This window comes from Thermobia domestica, chromosome 9, assembly GCF_964235325.1.
Source record: "Thermobia domestica chromosome 9, izTheDome1.hap1.1, whole genome shotgun sequence".
NCBI classification, from domain to species: Eukaryota; Metazoa; Arthropoda; class Insecta; order Zygentoma; family Lepismatidae; genus Thermobia; species Thermobia domestica.
The window spans coordinates 55,135,571-55,156,158 of record NC_137462.1 but is presented as its reverse complement, the minus strand read 5'-3'; the positions used below and the strand labels follow the sequence as shown (position 1 = coordinate 55,156,158).

Genomic DNA, 20,588 nt, shown 5'->3' with positions numbered 1-20,588 from the left:
AAGGAAAACTGTCTGCTACGTATATCACATAACAAAAATAGCAAATGGCAATGAGTGTATCGTTCTAATACAGTAATGTTATAAACAGACCGGAAACGAAATTGTAATCCCATTTAAAAGTGTTCTTTAATTCCACCTGGTATCAATGGCATTACGGTATATTCTTACAAATAACACTTCCCAAGTGTAACACTCCGATTTTGATAACATTTGACAGGCAGATACTACACATAAAATAAACGAATACATGTTTTTTATTTTCTGCGGAAAAACTGTTTTACGGGGGCAAAAGCACTCACCCAAAATTTTGAAAGTTGACGCCCGAAAGACAAAAACAAGTGCACCAAAGTGTACGAAATTGTGCACAGATATGGCAGACGTAAAATGAAGGAATACGTGTTTTGTATTTTCCTGGAAAAAACGGTTAGGTGGGACGCAGACCCCTCCAAACCTTTGATCATGAAATATCAAAAGTGCTAGTAACAATATGTCTGATGTGTGTAAAGGACGAAGAATTCCGATGACACTTTGTGTATGGACAATACGCAAAAACTAAACGAATGCCTGTTTTAGGGGACAAAATCCCCCATCCAAAATGATGAAAGTTGACGCCCGAAAGGCAAGAAGAAGTGAACCGAAATGAATGAAATTGTGCACAGATATTGTAGACGAAAAATGAGGGAATATAGGTTCCGTATTTTCCTGGGGGAAAAAAAAAAACGTTTCGGTGGGACACAGACCCCTCCAAAACAGTATGTCAGAAGTGCTTAAAGGACATAAAGAATTGGAACGACACATTGTGTAGGGACAATACGCAAAAAAAAAGGGTTTATTTTCTGCGAAAAATTGGTTTTAGGGGACAGAATTCCCCCCCCCCCCCAAATTTTGAAATCGTGCACAGATATTCTAGACGTAAATTGAGGTAATTGTGTTTCGTATTTTCCTGGAAAAAAGCGATTGAGTGGGGCTCGGACCTTCTAAGCTGTTGATTAGGAAATATCAAAAGTGCAAATAAGTATGTATACGTCAGAAGTTCCTACAGAGTATGGAGAATTGCAACGAAACTTCGTATAGGGACAATTTGCAAAACAATAAATGAAATGCATTTTAATTTGTATGAAAAAACAGTGTTGGGGCCTAGAGCCCCTCCAAAAAATATTACCGTAAAATATTACGTAAAGTTAATATTACCGTAAAAGTGCAGGAAGGAGTGGACCGAAGCAAATGAAATTGTGTGTAGATATTGTATAGACTGTATGTAAAATAAGGACTTTCGTGTTTTAAAGATGTCCCTATCAATTTTGGCACATCAACAGCAAACAGGAAATTAATCGGCACGTGTTTTTGTTTATGCGGAAAAACATTGTAAGGGTTAAAGTTGCCTCGTGAAATACTACAAAATACGCTATACTGTTTGTGCTTGTTGTTGATCTGCCAAATTTGAAGAAATCTGATGGAGACACTTGTGAAACACGAGAGGCTTTATTTTTCATATCCAATATCTACAGACAATTTCATTCGCTTCGGTCCAATCCTTCCGACACTCAACGCCTCGGTCCACTCAAAAGGTTTTTTTCTCTTTTCAGGAAAATACGAAGCACGTATTTCCTCATCTTACCTCTACAACATTTGTAAACAATTTCATTCAGTTCGGTACATTTTTTCTTGCCTTTCTTGCGTCAAATTTCAAAATTCATGGGGGGACCTTTTGCCCTCTAAAACCGTTTTTTCACAGGAAATAAAAAAGCCGAATTTGTTTATTTTTTGCTTATTGTCCTAACACAAAGTTTTGTTCCAATTCTTCATGTAAATTTAGGCACTTCTGACATACTGTTATTAGCACTTTTGATATTTCATGATCAAAGGTTTGGAGGGATCTGTGCCCCACCTAACCGTTTTTTCCAGGAAAATACAAAACACGTATTCCCTAATTTTATGTCCGCAATATCTGTTCACAATCTCGTTCACTTTGGTCCACTTGTTTTTGCCTTTCGAGCGTCAACTTTCAAATTTTGGGTGAGGGCTTTTGCCCCCTAAAACCGTTTTTCAGCAAAAAAATAAAAAATAAAAAAGCACTTATTTATTTATTTTATGTATAGTATCTACCTGCCAAATTTTATCAAAATCGGAGTGTTACACTTGGGAAGTGTTACTTGTTAGAATTATAACAACAACGCATTGTCCACAGTTTGGACACTGACTCAAAGTAATCTGACATAAAAAAGAAAACCCTCAAAAGGGAAAAAGTAGGTTTATTAAAAAGTGCTTGAGGTTTGGTAAGGGACAGCTTCCAGGACCTCACGCTGGATATCACTGAGTCAATGCATTATATTTGTTTCTTGCAAAGATGATAATTAGATGCGTAATGTGTAAAATTATATCATAGTTTGACTTTTTATAGGTCTTTCCTTAACACATCCATATTATCCGGCGTTCTGCCTGCCTGTTTTATGTCGGATAAGAGAAACTCTACTGTATTTTCAGATAGCATATACACAGGAGCTATAGGTCTGCACGGGCCGGAATTTTTAGAACGGACCCGGCCCGTCCCCTTTAATTTATAATCTATAGGCATTAGCGGATTAAGGGCAGAGCCAATGGAACCCAGGGCCCCCAGCTCAGGGGGCTCTTTAAAATCCCTCTGTTTAATACTTACGCTCGCGGTATCGCTAGATTTAAGTCTTTGCATCAGCAGCATTTACCTGTTAATAATGAATGCAATTATTTAATTGTTAATAATAAATTTAACTAAACTAATTATTGTAAACTTGGAGCACATTCAAATATTACAGCATAGTTCTCGGTAGTTCCATAAGTAATTTCAGAGACCACGGTGTTTCAGTGGTAGAGCGTTCACCTTTGTTGCATGGAGTCCTTGGCTCGATCTATGCTCGCGCCAAGTGAACCTTGTGCTGGACAAACACTGTGTGCGTGGGTTTTCTCGAGGTTCTCTCGTTTTATCCCACTTTTTTCATTCCACCATTTCATTCATTTCTTATCATCACTGTCTCTTTTAGCCTATCCGGCATAATCGTGGGACGTAAAACTTAAAAATTTCATTTCAAATCATTTCAATCAAAAAACAGTTGCAGGAAGTACCGGTATGTAATTTCGAATAAAACAAACTACTATATACAATTCTGAGTATATTATTCTTTTATGAAATTCTCGCGAACCTTATTTCTAAATCGAAGGGTAAGAAGACTAAATTCATTCTCTTATTATTATAGATCCATTTCAATTGAAGCAGTTGGAATAGTTGAAAAAAAAAAAAAAAACATACCCTATATTCCAGTGTGCCACAATCGGTATAACGCGCCACACTGGTGTGTCCAGCAAAGTGAACAGTGTGACGCAAACTTTTTCCTATTATTTGCAAGAATATTTGTGGAGTTCCTGTTATTTATTATTATTATTATTATTATTATTATTAACGATTTTTCCATGGGTCAGCTGTCTGTATACGGTTAAGCAACCACAAGTATCACATTGAAGGAATGAGTGTAATTATTTACTTTAATAGTAATACAAAAGTCTATTTGCTTGTATATTCTACCGGTAATAACTGCATCCGGCTAGAAAGCTAGGACTAACAACAAAAGGGATACCAAGTTGTGACCACACACCGCCCCAAATCGTGGGTGCCACAAGTTCTCTTCTACGCCTTAGAACAATAAGGGCTGTAGCGTTCAGGGAGACAGAGAAACAACTTAATTCCATTGCAGTTATATGCTTATTAAATGTTAACTTATATTTATAAATTGTGTAAGTGATCATATCGTTTTCTGTTTATTATTATTATTATTATTATTAATAATAATAATAATAATAATAATAATAATAATAATAATTCTTATTATTATACATTTCTTAATACGTTGATTGCCATGTGTATGGAACTCCATACACACGGCTGTCCTGTACAGTAGAGCGTGATTATTTTCCATACGCAAACAATGTAGATATTCCAAGTTTGTTGTGTTCGTTCTATAGGTGTGTATGTAATTAGATACATATGGCGTAGAAATCAAAATTTAATGTCCATGCCACGTATATGCAAAACCATACACAAAGACATTTATGAACAAAGACATTGAGTTTGAGTTTAACGTCTCGTTCAGCAACGAAGCTATATGAGACGTCGGCCTACTGATTAACGTGGACTCCGAACCACGTGAGCTCTCGCCAGGAATCGAAGCCGGGTCTTCCACGCCAAAGGCGTGTACGCTAACCACTAAAGAGCTTATGACTGAGACATTTATGAGCTAAAACAAAGGCAAAAACAAAGATGTGTGATGTGATTTTGAGTTTATCGTCCCTTTCAGCAGCGAGTCTATATGAGACGTGGACTTACTGATTAACGTGAAATCCGAACCACATGAGCTCCCGCCGGACGAAAACAAAGACCTTTGGAATTGACAATTGTTTGGACATTCCAGTCGAACCTACCTAATATTAACAACGTTTCTACGATAATTTCGTAACTTGTATTATTTCTTTTGTTGATTAGCTTGGTTAGGCTTATTTAAACACTTTCTTCTTTGCACCGACGTGTCACATCTCTTGGATGAAGATACACTAGCTCTCACTGGAAATCTAATCCAGAACCAATGCACTTGAACCATTTGACCACAACAAGGCACATTTAAAAAGAAGTTTCGATTTTGTTCGGAAAATTGTGATTAGGTGTAACATTTAAAAATATATTTAAGAAAGGGTACGGAGTAAACGCACTGTACTTTCTCGCTCGAATTTTTTACACTGACACGTTAGGCTGCAATTGTTATTGAAACATTTATTTGGGAAATTGCGAATAAAATAATGTTTTGGAAAACTTTGCTAGAAGAAACTTCAGGCCCAAAAGTAAAGTACCCATTGGTCATATTTCCGTTAGAAATAACTTGATCCATATATTAGAATTATAAAGGATATAATTGTATGTGAACTATAAGCAAAAGCGTCTGAGTAATTTCTGAGAAAATTATGCAAAAAGTCATCCCCAAGAATAAATTATCCCTTGTGGATCTTTTCAGTACAAACGAGCTATGCTATATTGTTAGTGTTTTCATAAAACATTTATTTATAAAATACGAACACAATCGCCTGAGTCGTTCTTGAGAAAATCGCAGGGTAAAACTTACTGTCAAAAGTAATATACCATTTCTAGATTTTCCGGATGAGGGAATTATACCATATAACATTAGCTAGGTTATTTATGTAACACGTATTTATAAAATATGAACAACAAACATCTCCTGAGTTGTTTTTAGGAAGGTCATCGGGAAAAGCTTACCCCCAAAGGTAAACTCTTCTATCTGTACTTTTGACAGTATATCGAGTAATTTTTAAGCAAATCGTCGGGAAAAATTTCACTGTCAAAGTAAACTATCTCTTTTGGATTTTTCTTTTCGGAACAAGCGAGTTATACCATATTGTAAGATTATTACAGAAAATATTTTTACTGAAATTAGAACAAATTTGTCTCAGTTATTACTGAGACAAATGTCCAAAAAAAAATCAACCCTTGAGAAAACCACTTCTTCTGTATGTTATCGGAATAAACTATTTATGCTCTATGTTAGTTTATTAATGAAATATTTCTTTACGAAATATGAACAAAATTGCCTGAGGCGTTAATGGGAAAACCATCGGGGGAAAGCTCACCCTAAGATTAAGCTACTCCTTCGAACGAGTTGTCATATTGTTAGGTAATTAATGATACGTTTATTTATGAAATGTGGTTGAGAAAATTGTGCAAAAAGAACGCATACCATACAGTAAATTACACCATATATATTTTTTCAGAAAAATTATTCATATGTGGTGGAGATTTGTTAATAAAATATATATTTATCAAAAGTAAATAAAATCGTCACAGCTTTTTTTTATTTGAGAAAATTGAATTATTTTAAATTTTAATCCTTCAGTAAATTACGAGGGCAAGTCAAGAAAGACTTGGACTGATTTTTTTCCCGGCAGTTCTGTTAACGCTGGAGCTTCATAGTTTGGCATACAAGTAGGGTGGGTCTTGCTGTGCATATATAAAAAATGTTGTTAAGGAATGATTGCATGTTTGGTAACCACGACTTTTTATTGCAGGTGATGTTCTGCGCCGCCTCTAGAAGTCGCCTGTAGAAGAAATGGAGTCATTACGAGATGAACAATTTGCAGCTATACGGTTCTGCTATCGCCTGGGGAAAAGTGCAACAGAAACTCTAGGAATGTTGAGAGCAGCCTACAAAGATGACGCTCTGCCACGAAGTACCGTGTTCGGCTGGTTCAAAGAGTTTAAAGAGGGCCGAATGACAATCACGAAAGCTGGTGGACCAGGTGTATCAGCGTCAGCTGTTACTGAGGTGAACATTAACACGGCAGCAGTCATTGTTAGAGAAGATCGTCGCATCAGTATCGACGATCTGGCAGCCGCACTACGCATATCTCATGGCAGTGCCTTCAAAATTTTGCATGACCTCCTCCACATTTGCCGAGTGTGTGCGTGATGGATTCCGCGACTCCTGACACCAGAGCAGAAGGCCGTTCGAGTGGAGACTTGCAGGGAGCTGTTGCAAAGGTTTGAGGATGGTGGAGACGCCTATATGGAGTCAATTGTCACCGGCGATGAGTCATGGCTTCATCATTTCGATCCAGACTGCGTGGACGCCGCTTCTCCGATAATTCCGAGGTTCTGAAGGCATCGGAGGCGGTTTTGAAGGACCTCTCAAAGAATGGCCTGCGACACGTGTTTGAGGACTGGAAGACTCGAATGAAAAAGTGCATTCAAATGGGCGGGGACTACTTTGAAAAGGATCATGTGCCTGTTGCTGAGTAATAATAAATTGCCTAGAAAAAAAAATCAGTCCAAGTCTTTCTTGACTAGCCCTCGTACCCTTGCTTTTAGGTGTCGAAGGACATAAAATTCGAAAGATATTGTTATTAAAACGTTAGGTCTAGAATTCGGTGCAGATACGTTGAACAGTATGGCCTCTATTTGAGTGCGTGTAAAAGCGTGACGAACCGAGAGACAAATAGATGGACAGACATCGAAAAATCATTTTTTTCGATATGTAGGAGCCATGTAACTTGAATTTATTGAAATCTGGTATTCGGTTTTTATAACTATCACCACACTTTCTTCTTTCGTCGCTCGAATGTGAAAACGAATAGGCCTCACCGACACGTAATGTGATAATTTGTAATCCCAAAAATTTAATTTGTTATGTTTAATGTGTGGTTACTCTAGAAAAAAAAAGCTTATGCATGTTACATCATTTTATTATCAGTTTTTCATGCTACTGTATAATTCGGTACGATTATAGTTAATATTCATGGCATCTTTTGGAAGCATTCACGTTCCTCACAAAGAGAGCTGTAAAATTTAGTTTTGTTTAAAGAAAGCACTCTTGATTTTTTTTTCACACAGACTTGCATTTGTTGCACTTGTGGATATGAAACAAAAGGAGAGAGAGAGAGAGTCAATACTTTAAAAAGAAACACACACACAGAAACACTAGAACAGTTTTTTTTCTTCATGACAACGAGCTATCGCTGTGACTGTGTTCCTCACGCTGTGTGTAAAGCTGCAGGTTGCTCTTGTTTTGTTTTTTCCTGTTCCTGACTCACAGACACTCGCAGTGAGTTGAAGCTGTGTAAAAACGGAGAGGGAACGGTTAAGCATACCATACCATAAACTAAAAACAATCGCTATTAGTAATAAATAGTAAGCTAATTCTGAAAAAATACGTTATCAGAAAAACAAAAAGTTATTTCATTATTATATTATTTCGTTTCTTATTAACATAAAAATTATACACTTTCTACAATGTTTTGTAAAGAAAAAAAATTGAACAGGACCGGATGGGATTCGATCTGGTGTCAAAACAGTATAAAAATTACTAGTCCGTCACTCTACCCACTTGACCACACAGATTTTCTTTTGTTGCCTATCTTTTTCTTAAGAAATAAATGCTCATGGCTATAGAGCATGTCACTTCCAAACTTAAGACAACAGTTTTTCTCTTGGTTTATATTTTCCGTATAACATCTTGCTTACAGAAGCTAATTTATATTTGGCAGACAATTTACACCCTAGATTTAAGCCAATAAATGCAATATTTTACTCCAATTTCCATTCCTTGGTTCAGGTCTTCTCCTACTAATCTTGTTATTCCCTCTGCAATCGTGCTGTGCTACTCCAAAAATTCCCTCGAAAACATTATTGCCAGTATACACAAAACCGAACATAATTTTGTTTTTTGCTTATATTTTTATTATTTTATTATATTTTTTGGAAATATCTCCTTAGATGGATTGCTTTCTATTATCTCCACGTACTAATACCTGAATTTTACCAATAAACATATGGAAAATGGAATAATTGCGAAAAATTGTGAGTTACAGTATACGCGCAATATTTTTTGCGCATGGGAGTACATATTATTCGGATTTACATCATCTTTACCTTATTAAATTACATAATCTATACCTGTTTGAGGCTCTCAACTGTATTGTCTGATACTTTTAATTTTTTGAAGTAATGTTCGCTGTAAGAGGACTACAAGAGCATATCTCGAGAATCGCAGTTTGAGAAACGTTATTCTAGATAGATGAGAGCAGCATTTCAATCACAGGAAAATGAGCAAAAGGATAATGAAACAAACTTCTAAGAACTTCGCACATAGAAATTGAAAAATGAAATCTCTAAGTTTAACGTCCCACGATTATGCCGGTTAGGCTAAAGGAGACGGTGATAATGAGAAATGAGTGAAATGGTGGAATGAAGAAAGTGGGAGGAAACGGGAGAGCCCCGAGAAAACCCACGAGCACGGTGTTTGTCCACCACAAAGTCCACACGGCGCGAGCTGGGGTCGAACCAGGGACCCCAAGCACCGGAGGTGAACGCTCTACCACTGAGCCACCGCGCCCCCCACATAGAAATTGAAACAGATATTTAAAAAAATATGATTCTACTCTAGCCAATCTATCCAAAGAAGCAGAAAATCCTATTAAATAATTAAATAAACTATTTAATATGGTCGAAAGAGGAAATTCCAAAGGAATGAAAAGAATCAGGATTAGTATATATCTACGAAAGGCAACTAAAGGAACTACAATTGTTGAGGAGTGCTTCAAGATCTTGCCAACATTCTTGTAGCAGGATTAACCCTAATGTAGATGGAATGATTGGAGATCATCAATATGGCTTCAGATGACATAGGTCAACATGCAACCGAATATTTTACTTAAACAAATATTTGAAAAAAAAGTCAAAATACGGCGGTACAGATCACAAAGTATTCGTACACTTGAAGAAAACCTAGGCTTGATTAAATGGTCTACAAGTTATATAATATCTTGAAATAATTCGGAAATCTCAAGATTTAAGGTTCGTGAAAACACGTCTTAACGAAATAAGAAGTAAAATGTGGATAGTAAGAAAACTGTCTCATTATTTCAAGACCTATAACGATTTGAAACAAGAGAACTCATTATCTCAGTTATCTGTCAATACGTGATAAAAAAAAATTAAAGATATAGTAACAGGGGACTACTGTTGAATGGACTGATCCATCTGTTCCATTTGCAAACGATGTAACACTGATAGAAGACAATATTTACATGAAACATCCGTAAAGTGTTGCACGCCGATTTCAACGAAATTTTGCAGGTAGATACTACACAAAATAAAGTGACCCGTATTTTATCGTTTTTGCGGTTTGAAGGGGCCTAAACCCCTCCCGAAGTATTTTCAAAAAAGCTTGAAATCTCCAAAACAATATGAGCAATTTGCAGAAAAAGGCATATACACACACTAGATAGAAAATTAAGGTATACAAGTTTTTTTTCTTTTGTGTGAAAAAACGGTTGCAGGGGGAACAGCGTCCCCCATTTAAATATTTCCAAAAATAATGACAAAGGCAAAATTCGACAAAAGGGTAAAAGCAATTTCGAGGAAACTATGCATGCAGATACTAGACTTAAAAGTAAGAAATACGTATTTTTTCGTTTCTGCGGAAAAACGGTATGAAGGGGTCTAAGTCCCTCCCGAAATATTTCAAAAAAGTTAGAAATTTCCAAAAGAACATGAGCAATTTACAGAAGAAGGTTTATACACATACTAGATAGAAAATTAAGGAATAGGGTTTTTACTTGTGTGTGAAAAAAAGTGTTGCAGGGGCAACAACGGCCCCATTTAAATATCTCCAAAAGTAATGACAAAGGCCAAATTCGACAAAAGGATACAAGCGATTCAAAGGAAACTACGCATGCAGGTACTAGACTTAAAAGTAAGGAAATGTATTGTTTCGTTTCTGCGGAAAAACGGTTTGAAGGGGCCTAAGCCCCCTTCGAAATATTTTCAAAAATGCTCTAAATTTCCAAAACCTCACAAACAATTTGCAGAAATTTCCAGCATATATTTCTCATACCCAACATATATTTCTGGGGCCCGTATATCTTTCTATTACGAGCCATTGTATATGTCCCACTCATGGAGTAACTACACGTAAAAGAAAGAACTTCTGAAACGACATATGAATATCTTACGTCTCACAGACAGGAAGCTGTTAAAGCGACATTTACTGAACAAACAATGCGAGAGATTTCTGAAGAAGCATTTCAAAGGCAGCAGAATATATCGAACTGTATTATGAAATATGTATAATGTTATCTTGCAGTAGCAAGCCTACGAGGTGGTCATGCTCATCGCTGCATATGATAAGTTCGAGCAATAGTAATTTTATCTGTGTGTGCAAAACATATGACCGATAATTGACAAGGTGGTGTGCAATTACACTTATCTGGCCCTTGGCTTGTGCAATAACCTGCTTACTTGTGATAATGATACATGAATACAACAAAAGAACACTTCAAGATAATTAGCCATACGTGCAAAATGAGATATCAATATCTACCTTGTGTACATAATATGCAATCAAGAAGTTAAGTACATTGCGTCAGATACTCATATGTGTATGATATAAATTCTTGTTCTATCAGCGTGTTAAAGAAGAGAAATTCAGCATGAACCCCGCTAACATTCTGCATTTACTGTTTTTTGCTTTTAAAGTGATACATCCACCAGAGTTTAGCTCTTGTTCTTACAATAAACTTTCAATGCTTCTCGCTTCGTACAGTATTCCACAAGCCGGCGTCATATAATGTTTAACACTCCAATGTATATTTTTAAAAAAATAAATAAAAAAGGACAGTAATAACCAATCACTTTTAAAAAGCACTTGGTTGATTTTCTTTCTTTTTTTTTTCAGAAGAGGAAAGGTACCATAATTTCAAATTTTCAATGTATATTAAAAAACTTCTAAAATTAAAAATAAAAAGAAACAAACAGGCTGAGGTTCCGTAAACTCACTTTCAGGCAGGGTTGCCAAAACCATGGTTTTTATTGAAAAAACCAAAAAAACAGGGTTTTTTGGTTTAAATCCGGTTTTTTTGGTTTAAACCAGTTTTTTTGGTTTAAATAATTTACTCTATGTATTCATATTAGATATGGACAGAAATTAGTTTGTTTCGCGTTGGTATTATTATGGAACAACAAGGTTATGCTGGAAGGGGTCGCATAAGCTTAAAGCAGAATCCAAACCGCTTCTCGGCTTACATCCAAGAGAAATTGTCAATTTGGACACGAAACCGGGACTAATTGGTCATAAATGCGATTGCCGACTCACTCACGAAGGACTCCTGATAAAAAATACGTTGTACTGATCTTTACATAGGCCTACTTGTTAATATAATTGTCAAGAGTCATTTCAGAAGGACAAAAAGATAAACAGTTACATAAGTAAAAACATTATACAGAATGATATATAAATCGGGAAACTCTCGCCTTAGCCATTGGGAAAAGCCTGTCATTACTTTAAATGTATTTGTATGTAAAATTTTAAGGTCAACGTATCATAATCACTACGCTAAAACTGAGGTATTAAATTACAAATTTCGTATGTAGATATTCAATAAAATTAAAACAAAGTCAAATCCAAGCTGATGTTGGAAGATACGTAGGCAGTTGATAAATTTTGCCAATTTCTATCAATATATTTAAGCAATCTTGGCTAAAACAACAGGCATTCATTCAAGTAGAAATATATAATTTGGTTTCATTTCGTATGTTAAGGCTTAACACCCTTATGAAATACCAAGGTTATCACGGAGAAGACTTTCGCTTAGAGGGATACCACGAATCGCTACTTGGTTTACGCTTGAAAGATGAGTTGTGGTTCGACCGAGAATTGAACACGGAACTCCTTGATTAAAAGGTGAAAAGTAGACAAACGTAATGCGGATGGTTTGATATGTGGAAACGTCACCATGAAGTTTGGTTTAAACCAGCCAACCCTGCTTTCAAGGAAGTGAAATTTAAAAATTGAAAGTACAATTGTCACTAAATAAAAACAAAATAAGGAACTGCATACAGGTAAAAAGCCAAAAAAAGTATATAAACGTAAGAAATTGTAAACAATGGGGATTCATTGGCAGTCAGTCGGAGCAGTCTTTGGACAGTCGGTCCGTCAGACAGAACAGCACAGAGTCAACCATTAAAACCTTGTCAGTAATGGACTTCAGTCTGTTTCATCCAACCTTCTTGTAAGTACCTCATTAATATGCTAAGAAGCACTACATAAAAAGTTCGTGCATGGAGGTCTTCCTCCATGACAGGCATAATATTGTAAAATTTATAATGTCTGTATTTAATTTATAACCTTTTTCAGTTGCTCAATAATAAAATGCATCTAAAATAGTATTGTCCTTCTACCAAAAATAACAAAAAGAAATATCCTGTAATCATTATTCAATTAGTAACTAATCAATCTATTTTAAAATTACGAAGCAGTACGTACGTGTTAGTTGGCGAAACTGTAACACGTATGTACTTTATTATGTAAATATATTGTTTTGTCAAAATAGTTTGTTTGTGTTTGTGTATGCCTAGTATGTATATATGCCCTTTTCTGCAAATTATTCCTGTCATTTTGAAGATTTCGAGTTTTTTTTTTTTTTTTTTTTTTTAAATATTCCGGGAGGGGCTTAGGCCCTTTCAAACAGTTTTTCCGCAGAAATGAAAAATATGTATTTCCTACTATTTTTAAGTCTAGTATCTGCATGCATAGTTTACTTGGAATCGCTTGTGCCCTTTTTCGATTTAGGCCTTTGTCATTATTTTTGGAGATATTTGAATAGAGGCCGTTGCTCTCCCTGCAACCATTTCCTCACACAAAAGAAAAACCCCGTGTTCCTTAATTTTCTATCTAGTATGTGTATACGCCTTTTTCTGCAAATTGATCATGTTCTTTTGGAGATTTCAGGCTTTTTTTTGAAAATACTTCGGGAGGTGCTTAGGCCCCTTTAAACCGTTTTTCCGCAGAAACGAAATATATATATATATATATATATATATATATATATATATATATATATATATATATGGGTCACTTTTTCGTTGAAATCTGCGTGCAACATTTTACGGATGTTTCATATTAGTCAGTGCAAAACAACCCTAATACGAGTATTCTTTTGGCGACGTGTAAGGAAATCAGTGCCGAAGTGCTCAAAATCGAGTACATGGTAATAAACTGAGACAGAATTAAGGGAACATCGTAACCGATAATACATCATACGAGGGTATTACCGAGAAGTATAAACACTTAATTGTATTAGTTATGGACGCTATAGGGTACACACTAAACAACTGAATAAAATTCTTACCATATGTCGTTACGAGCTATTCTCATGGTTTATTAATTTTTTCCGTGTTATAATGTAAATTTGAGACTTTTTCACCTGTAAAACTTCATCTGCGCTACGAAAGAAGAATCAGCAACTTAAGTATTTTCTTGTACATATTTCTGTTCAAGCGAGAAGAATTTGTGGTGAAATGTTACTTGGAATTCTGGTGATTGAAGTTTAATCCTCGATGGCTGTGAAATGTCAACTACATTCTTCCACAATATCTAATACAAAGTTCTATAAACTGGTTTGTGAGAGGGGAAAAGTCTTCTTAAGGAAACAGAAGAATATTGCTTGCTTAAGTGAGAAAAAGAGATCATTATCTGGAATTTCGTGTATACCTCAGACACAATCATTTTTGATGATTCATGCTCCTTTAACTCTTCTAGGAGAATCTCACACTAGGAAGAGTTTTCAAGGAGTCAGATGTCGCTAGACTATGTGTTACCGATAAAGGTATCAGAACTATTTTCAATTGAAAACGGAAACTGTGGCCAGATAATTTTATCCAATTACTCTAGTGTAATTTTAAAAAGTCAAGGAGGAAATGCACAGTAAATTAATGGCGGAAAATACGTGTTACTATTCCGCCTAAAACCGATTATCGAACAGACTAAGATAGAAAAAACTAAAACTAAAAATTTATAAAAGCATAATTTTATCAGACGTACTGTATGGATGAGAAAGTTCGGCTAAGGTGCAGAGAATATCAGAGACTGAGAGTACACGAAAATTAATTTTTAATGAAATATTAGGTGAGGAAAGAGACAAACAAATAGATTTTAGAAAGCTACATAACGCTGAAACTTCATAATACCTATGTGTCACACAATATCAAACAGACAAAGTCAAAACTAAGATGGACGGAACAACATCGTTCGCATAGGCAATATCCTTGGGATGCACAAAGTTCCAGCATGAAGCGTAGGGAAAAAACCTTTAGATATACCAAGAAAAAGATGGGAGGATAATGCCAAGTAGAATCTTAAGGAGAGTAATAACAATAGGGTGTATCTGCTTGGCACAAGATAGAATCCAATGGGGAAATTTCGTTTCTTCAGCGTTGAACCTATGGAATTAGTTATATTTTATTTTGTAATTATTCCTTTTCTTATTGCAATCTTATAAATAACTTGTGACATGAAATTCACCTTCCTTCACCAATATCTGAAACATTCTTACATGACTGGTTATCACAGCGGTGCATGCTTCACAGATTCTGCTTTTGTTTTTATTTCATTTTCATTCTTATTTCGTTTCATTCATATCTGATAAAGCAACATGCGAAAGAGAAAAGTATTTTTTCTTATTGCGCTTTAAGCAATGAATGTTCAGATAATATTCATAACTGTAAGAAATTGATCGACGAATAAGACTAGTCAAGTTGAACAATGTTCGATTGCGTAAAATTCAGACAACATGCAATACTAGTACAACTGAATATTTGATGAAGGAGTTAGTGCAGTAAAATATTTTACATCCTTCTTCCCTATAAACTGTTAAAATACTGAAAATAGCTTTTTGTATATTATTATATATAAAATGTAATAATTCTTCTATTATTATAATTCTTTAGATTCTTTAGGTTGTTAGATTAGATTAGATATTTCCTTGTTAGTTAAATCCTCTAATTTTCCGTTTCATCACGAAGCAAATGATTCATTTATGTTTTCTTTTCTTTCTTTCTTCCAAGTAAAATAATTTCTCTCCCTCTTTGCTTCTCGAGGATATAAAAATACTCGGTTGAGAGCCTAAGCGACTCTTTTGCAAAGGCTGATTTAGTGAACTGCGCCCTAGCAAAGACGTCTTTTTGAACATGCGTTCATTCTTGTCTTTCCGTTTTTATAAGACGGAGAAAAGGATAGAGAGCCCAAGTAGACGATCCCATTAAACTGAAATGTGTTTCATCAAGGTTTGAATGTTGTAGCTATTCTTACCCGATTGAATGCGTTGAGTAGAGTAGTAAGTTACCCGTTTGAGTGAGATGGAACTCGTCGATTTTAACTAGTAACTATTCTTGCGCGAGTGAGTGTTTTGGGCGAAGTAGTGAGATACTTCTCCGTTATTATAAGCTGGAGACTAAGAATATAAAAGAGAAAAAGGTCCCTAGTTCATGATCGCTAGGGTAACAATACTAAATTCAAAAAGAGGACTCACTAATATTTTATCTATCTCTTTGTATATTTGTATACATATTATAGTTTATTACTTTTTATTAAAAAGTAAGTTCTATATTTTATTTCAATATAGATATATGTGCCTTACAATGTAGAAATGCTCCTAGACAAAAAAAAAAAGTACGAAATGAAATTATGATGTATGAATATTACACACCGATAACACACTAAAATAAATTGCAAATTCATAGTGAAAATATGACGAAAACCTCATATATGACAATAGAATAACCTTAATATCAGTTAGAAATACTTACTATAATATTTAAACATAACTGAATCTTGGTAGTTATATTCACACTTTCTCCAGAGATATTGAATATATTAATCTTGTTCTTTTTATCTTCCGTACAAAGCCGGCATACATTAACTGAATTTTTCTGTAAAACAAAAGAAAGTTACAGTGAGTTGGTTCTACTGGAAGGTGACCAACAGAGACAGGTACACTACTTACAGAAAGTTACACGCATACTTTGGAACAAAGCAATAATACTGACGGTAGTGTCCTTTTAATGATCATCTTGAATAACTACAAATTATTGAGCAGAAATAATAATATACGTAACATCTAACTTTCCAATACTGACAGTTTAACAGGGGGGGGGAGGGGAGACCGGTGATTCAGTGATAAAGAGTTTACCTCTCTCGTGTGTGGGGTCCCTGGCTCGACCACTGGACAAGTAAGTTTGTGGTGGACAACATCGTGTTCGTGGGTCTTCTCGAGGTAATTCAGTTTATTCCCATATTTTTATTTCACCGGTTCTTCCATTATTATTTACTTGCCTTTATCATCTGTCTCCCTTAGCCTAAAGGGCATAATTGTGAAACGTTAGACTGAAAGATTTCATTTCAATGACAGCTTATGGGTACAAGGTCGACATATTAACATTTATTTCTTTTATCCTTTCTACTTATGCCAAATTATGTTTGTATTTTTGCAATATTCAATTGTTGTCTATTAGTAACCCGCTGTAGATGTTGCTCATAGAATATTTAAGATATTTCTTAAATAATAATAATATAAATAGAGCTGAAATGAAACCTGTCCAAGATGGAAAACGAAATACAGACTAATACGGGCAGCATAACACATGCATAAAATAATAAAACGCAATATGTAAGGGTCAAAAGTTTAACAAATACTGGAGGTTAGTAATTTCTAGAGGTCTGCGCGGACACGAAATATCGCATCCGCATCCGTACTGCATCCGCATCATCTCTATCCGCACCCGCATTCGTAACATCTCTACCCGCACCTGCATCCGCATCCGCAGATAATGAGGTAGCAAATATATACAACTTACATATAAGTCATGATTTCGAAAATTGTTTTAAAAACATTTTAAATTGCTAACTTTTGTAGTTTTCTGAATCAAACGAAACAATACATTATATGTTTCCTCGTGATCAAATAACAACTACACTAAATAAAATGCAATATAAACTGTGCAGATACAAATTAGCATCTTGGGTAATGATCTACGTACTTACCCAAGATCTTCAAATGCAGATATCGGACCAAAATAATGCCATGTAGGTGATATCAAGTAATTTTAGAGCACGTCACTAAGTTTTTAAACTTCATCATTACTGATAAAAAAAAAAGAAGCCTTTGTTCAATCGTTATTAAAAAATCACAGAAATAATCGTTATTAAGAAATAAAAATTAATCACAGCACTGCAAACACATGCACATATCCCGAACTGACACTAGCAGCAGCAATTGCACTAAATTAAAAAAAAAAAAAAAAAAAAGTGACGAAACTAACAACGCAATACAATCTGCATTCTTCATGACCACGCTTTTACTGAAACTAGAAGTCAAATAACTTCGAATAGAAATAGGTCTATGCCTTTAATTTCGGGAAGAAGCAATAGAGGAAGTTTAGAATTTACTGCTTTTCTGCGCAGCCCCCACTCATTGTTGGACACACTTAGAGTCGGAGAGACAACGCATTGGTTATTCTTTCTTTTTTTTACCCGAGGCCCAGAACATACATACATATACATACATACAAGAGTCCACGCTGTATGGGGAGTGAAGTTGAACCTCCCATGATCCTTCTTTAATGTCCCCTACACAATGCCCGCCACATGCGAGGGAGCATTGTCATGAAGAATGACAAGCAACAGGCGTCAACATCTCAGGACATTTCCTTCGTATGGCCGCATGCAATTTCTTGAGATTCGTGATATAGCGTGCTATGATATCCTTGAATTTTAATAACGAGTATCCTCGATGGTCGAAAAATGCTGTCATTTATACCTTTGCCAGTGGCGGTTGGGCCTTCATTTGCTTCACTTTTGGCGATGACGGAAGCCTCCATTCCATTGTTGCTGCTTTCGTTGAGGGTTCAAATGGTGACATCTCGCTTCATGCCTTGCCGCAATGCATAGAAAAATTCGTCACCATTTTCGGCATATCGACGCAGGAACTGCAGACACGCATCCATGAGAGATACTTTTGATGTGCACAAAGAACTCGTTGGGCCCACTGTGCACACCCTTTACAACAGCTTCTTCTTCATGATAGTGTACAGTGTGCCGTGCGAAACACCGAACTCCATGGCCGACATACAGCAGTGCCAACCCTATGAGGTTATCACAGTTGATGACATGTGCCTGGCCCGGACTTGAAGTGTCTGTCATATGTTTCCCATCATCTCACAACATTCGTGCCCAATTCTTTACAATTATATTCGATACACACTTTTTCCCATAAATTACACTTACTCTCCTGTGAATTTCGATGTGCGGACAAGAACTGAATCATAGCGCATTGATCAACGTGGGACGGGTTTGCTCGCAGACATACTTTTTTTCGTGACACCACAGTCAAACACCACGTGCTAACAGCATGGCTGGTATTCTTGCACGTCCATTACTGATATGTTACTCGCCCAACACATACTTTCCTCGATTCTCAGAAGAGCGCAGAGTGTTATCATTATTATTATTATTATTATTATTATTATTATTATTATTATTATTATTATTGAGTTTAATTACGATATGAATGATTCGACGAAGAAATAATGAAAATCCAATTATGATTTTAGTAGACGGAAGTCTATGTCCAGCAATTATGGAATGATTTTAATGAAGCTGATCAAATAGACAAGAGAATTAATTATCACGCTCGTTGTATTTATATCGCGTGCGATATGTGTCAATTGCTTAATCTGCATATCAATGTCAGTTGTTCATAAGATGTACTCTGCTGTTGCTTTACTATACGAATTAATATAGTGTGTTGTCTATTTGAAGTTGCACACGGCAATAATAATAATAATAATAATAATAATAACAATAATAATAATAATAATAATAATAATAATAATAATAATAATAATAATAATAATAATAATAATAATAAACAACTTATGTTTTGGCTATGACAATATGTCGTTCTTGTAATTTCGTGTTCGAATATTATTTTAAATATTTCAATGATTTGTTTACTTCACTGGGATCCATACTTCATTCTTGCTACCTCGATGAAGTCCGATTTTTCTGCAACTTCTTACGAATAAATAAAACAATAACCAGTTACTACGTATGAGAACAATCTCCATCAACAAATATTAAAGAGATCCGGAGAATCGTATTTCTTCACAACTTTGTTAGGTTAAAAGTTCGATTATCATACCATCAACGAAATGACACTATATGAAAAAAGCATACAAGTTTACCTGGTGACGTCTCACATCATCAATCATCCTTGCCTGAGCATTCTGACATTTTTGTTGAAATCCGTCAACTTCATTCAATTGTTGCAAACAAGACTTGCATATTGATTTCGTCGATGGATCATTTGGATGCACCTGCAACGAAATTTACAATGTTAAACGTATATACATAAAATCAGATAGAAGTGTAGAATGAAACTTACCGTAACAGTTAATATTTAAAGTTAACATTCCGGTTAAGGTATTTTCTCCCTTCCAAATTGTGGGACGCTACACATAAAAGCTGGAGACAAGAAACTTGAACAAGTGGCTAGTTTACATTACAGAGGTAATAGTAATATTAGTAACGATCTAAAATGAAATCTAAGTTTTACGTCCCACGATTATGCCGGTTATAACACTACATGGAACCAGAATCTGTGGCATAGTTATCATTCAGCTCCCTTGGAGAGAAGATACTGCGGTGGGAAATGGCATATACTATCAAAGTTGATCTTCACGATGGTTTGTGCATCTGCCAACTGCACCGATTCACACCATCGCTGTGGTTTGGAGCCCACGTTAACAGTAAGTTCCATCTTTCATAATCCCTATAATAATCTTCTCGCAAAAGCTTAAAAACCTTGGTGGGTGGTATAGAAAATTGACCTATTGACCGTGGTGGACCCAAACTGGCCTCCCAGATCATCCAACCTAACCACATTAGACTTCTATTTATGGAGCTGGTTAAAGGGGGATGTGTACGCTACGAAGTTGGATACAAGTGAAAAAATTGTCCCTCGCATCACCCACGCTGTTACCCGCATTAAACCCCGACGAGATGATGTTCGATGCGCAACACAACACACCCTTCAACGCGTTGACAAGTGCATTGAGATGGGTGGGGAACTTTTTGAACAACAATTGTACAATGGATCAGTTATCTGTCCCACTATTACTCTGTCCACTACAGCGCCTACACAGAATTTTGGTGAGTAATATTTAC

The 20,588-nt window shown here is 35.6% G+C and overlaps 1 protein-coding gene across 7 annotated transcripts in view; it reads right to left on the bottom strand.

The window, feature by feature from the left end:
* The window catches only part of LOC145694660 (uncharacterized), a 104,344-nt gene that overhangs the window by 64,293 nt on the left and 19,463 nt on the right, over positions 1 to 20,588 (bottom strand). For all 7 annotated transcript variants that reach the window (XM_081771107.1, XM_081771105.1, XM_081771109.1 and 4 more), the window contains exons 3-4: positions 19,607 to 19,738; positions 16,172 to 16,294 (exon numbers count right to left, since the gene is read on the bottom strand). In XM_081771107.1, coding sequence (XP_081627233.1) covers positions 16,172 to 16,294; positions 19,607 to 19,738 — 255 coding nt within the window. The remainder of the gene's footprint in view (positions 1 to 16,171; positions 16,295 to 19,606; positions 19,739 to 20,588) is intronic.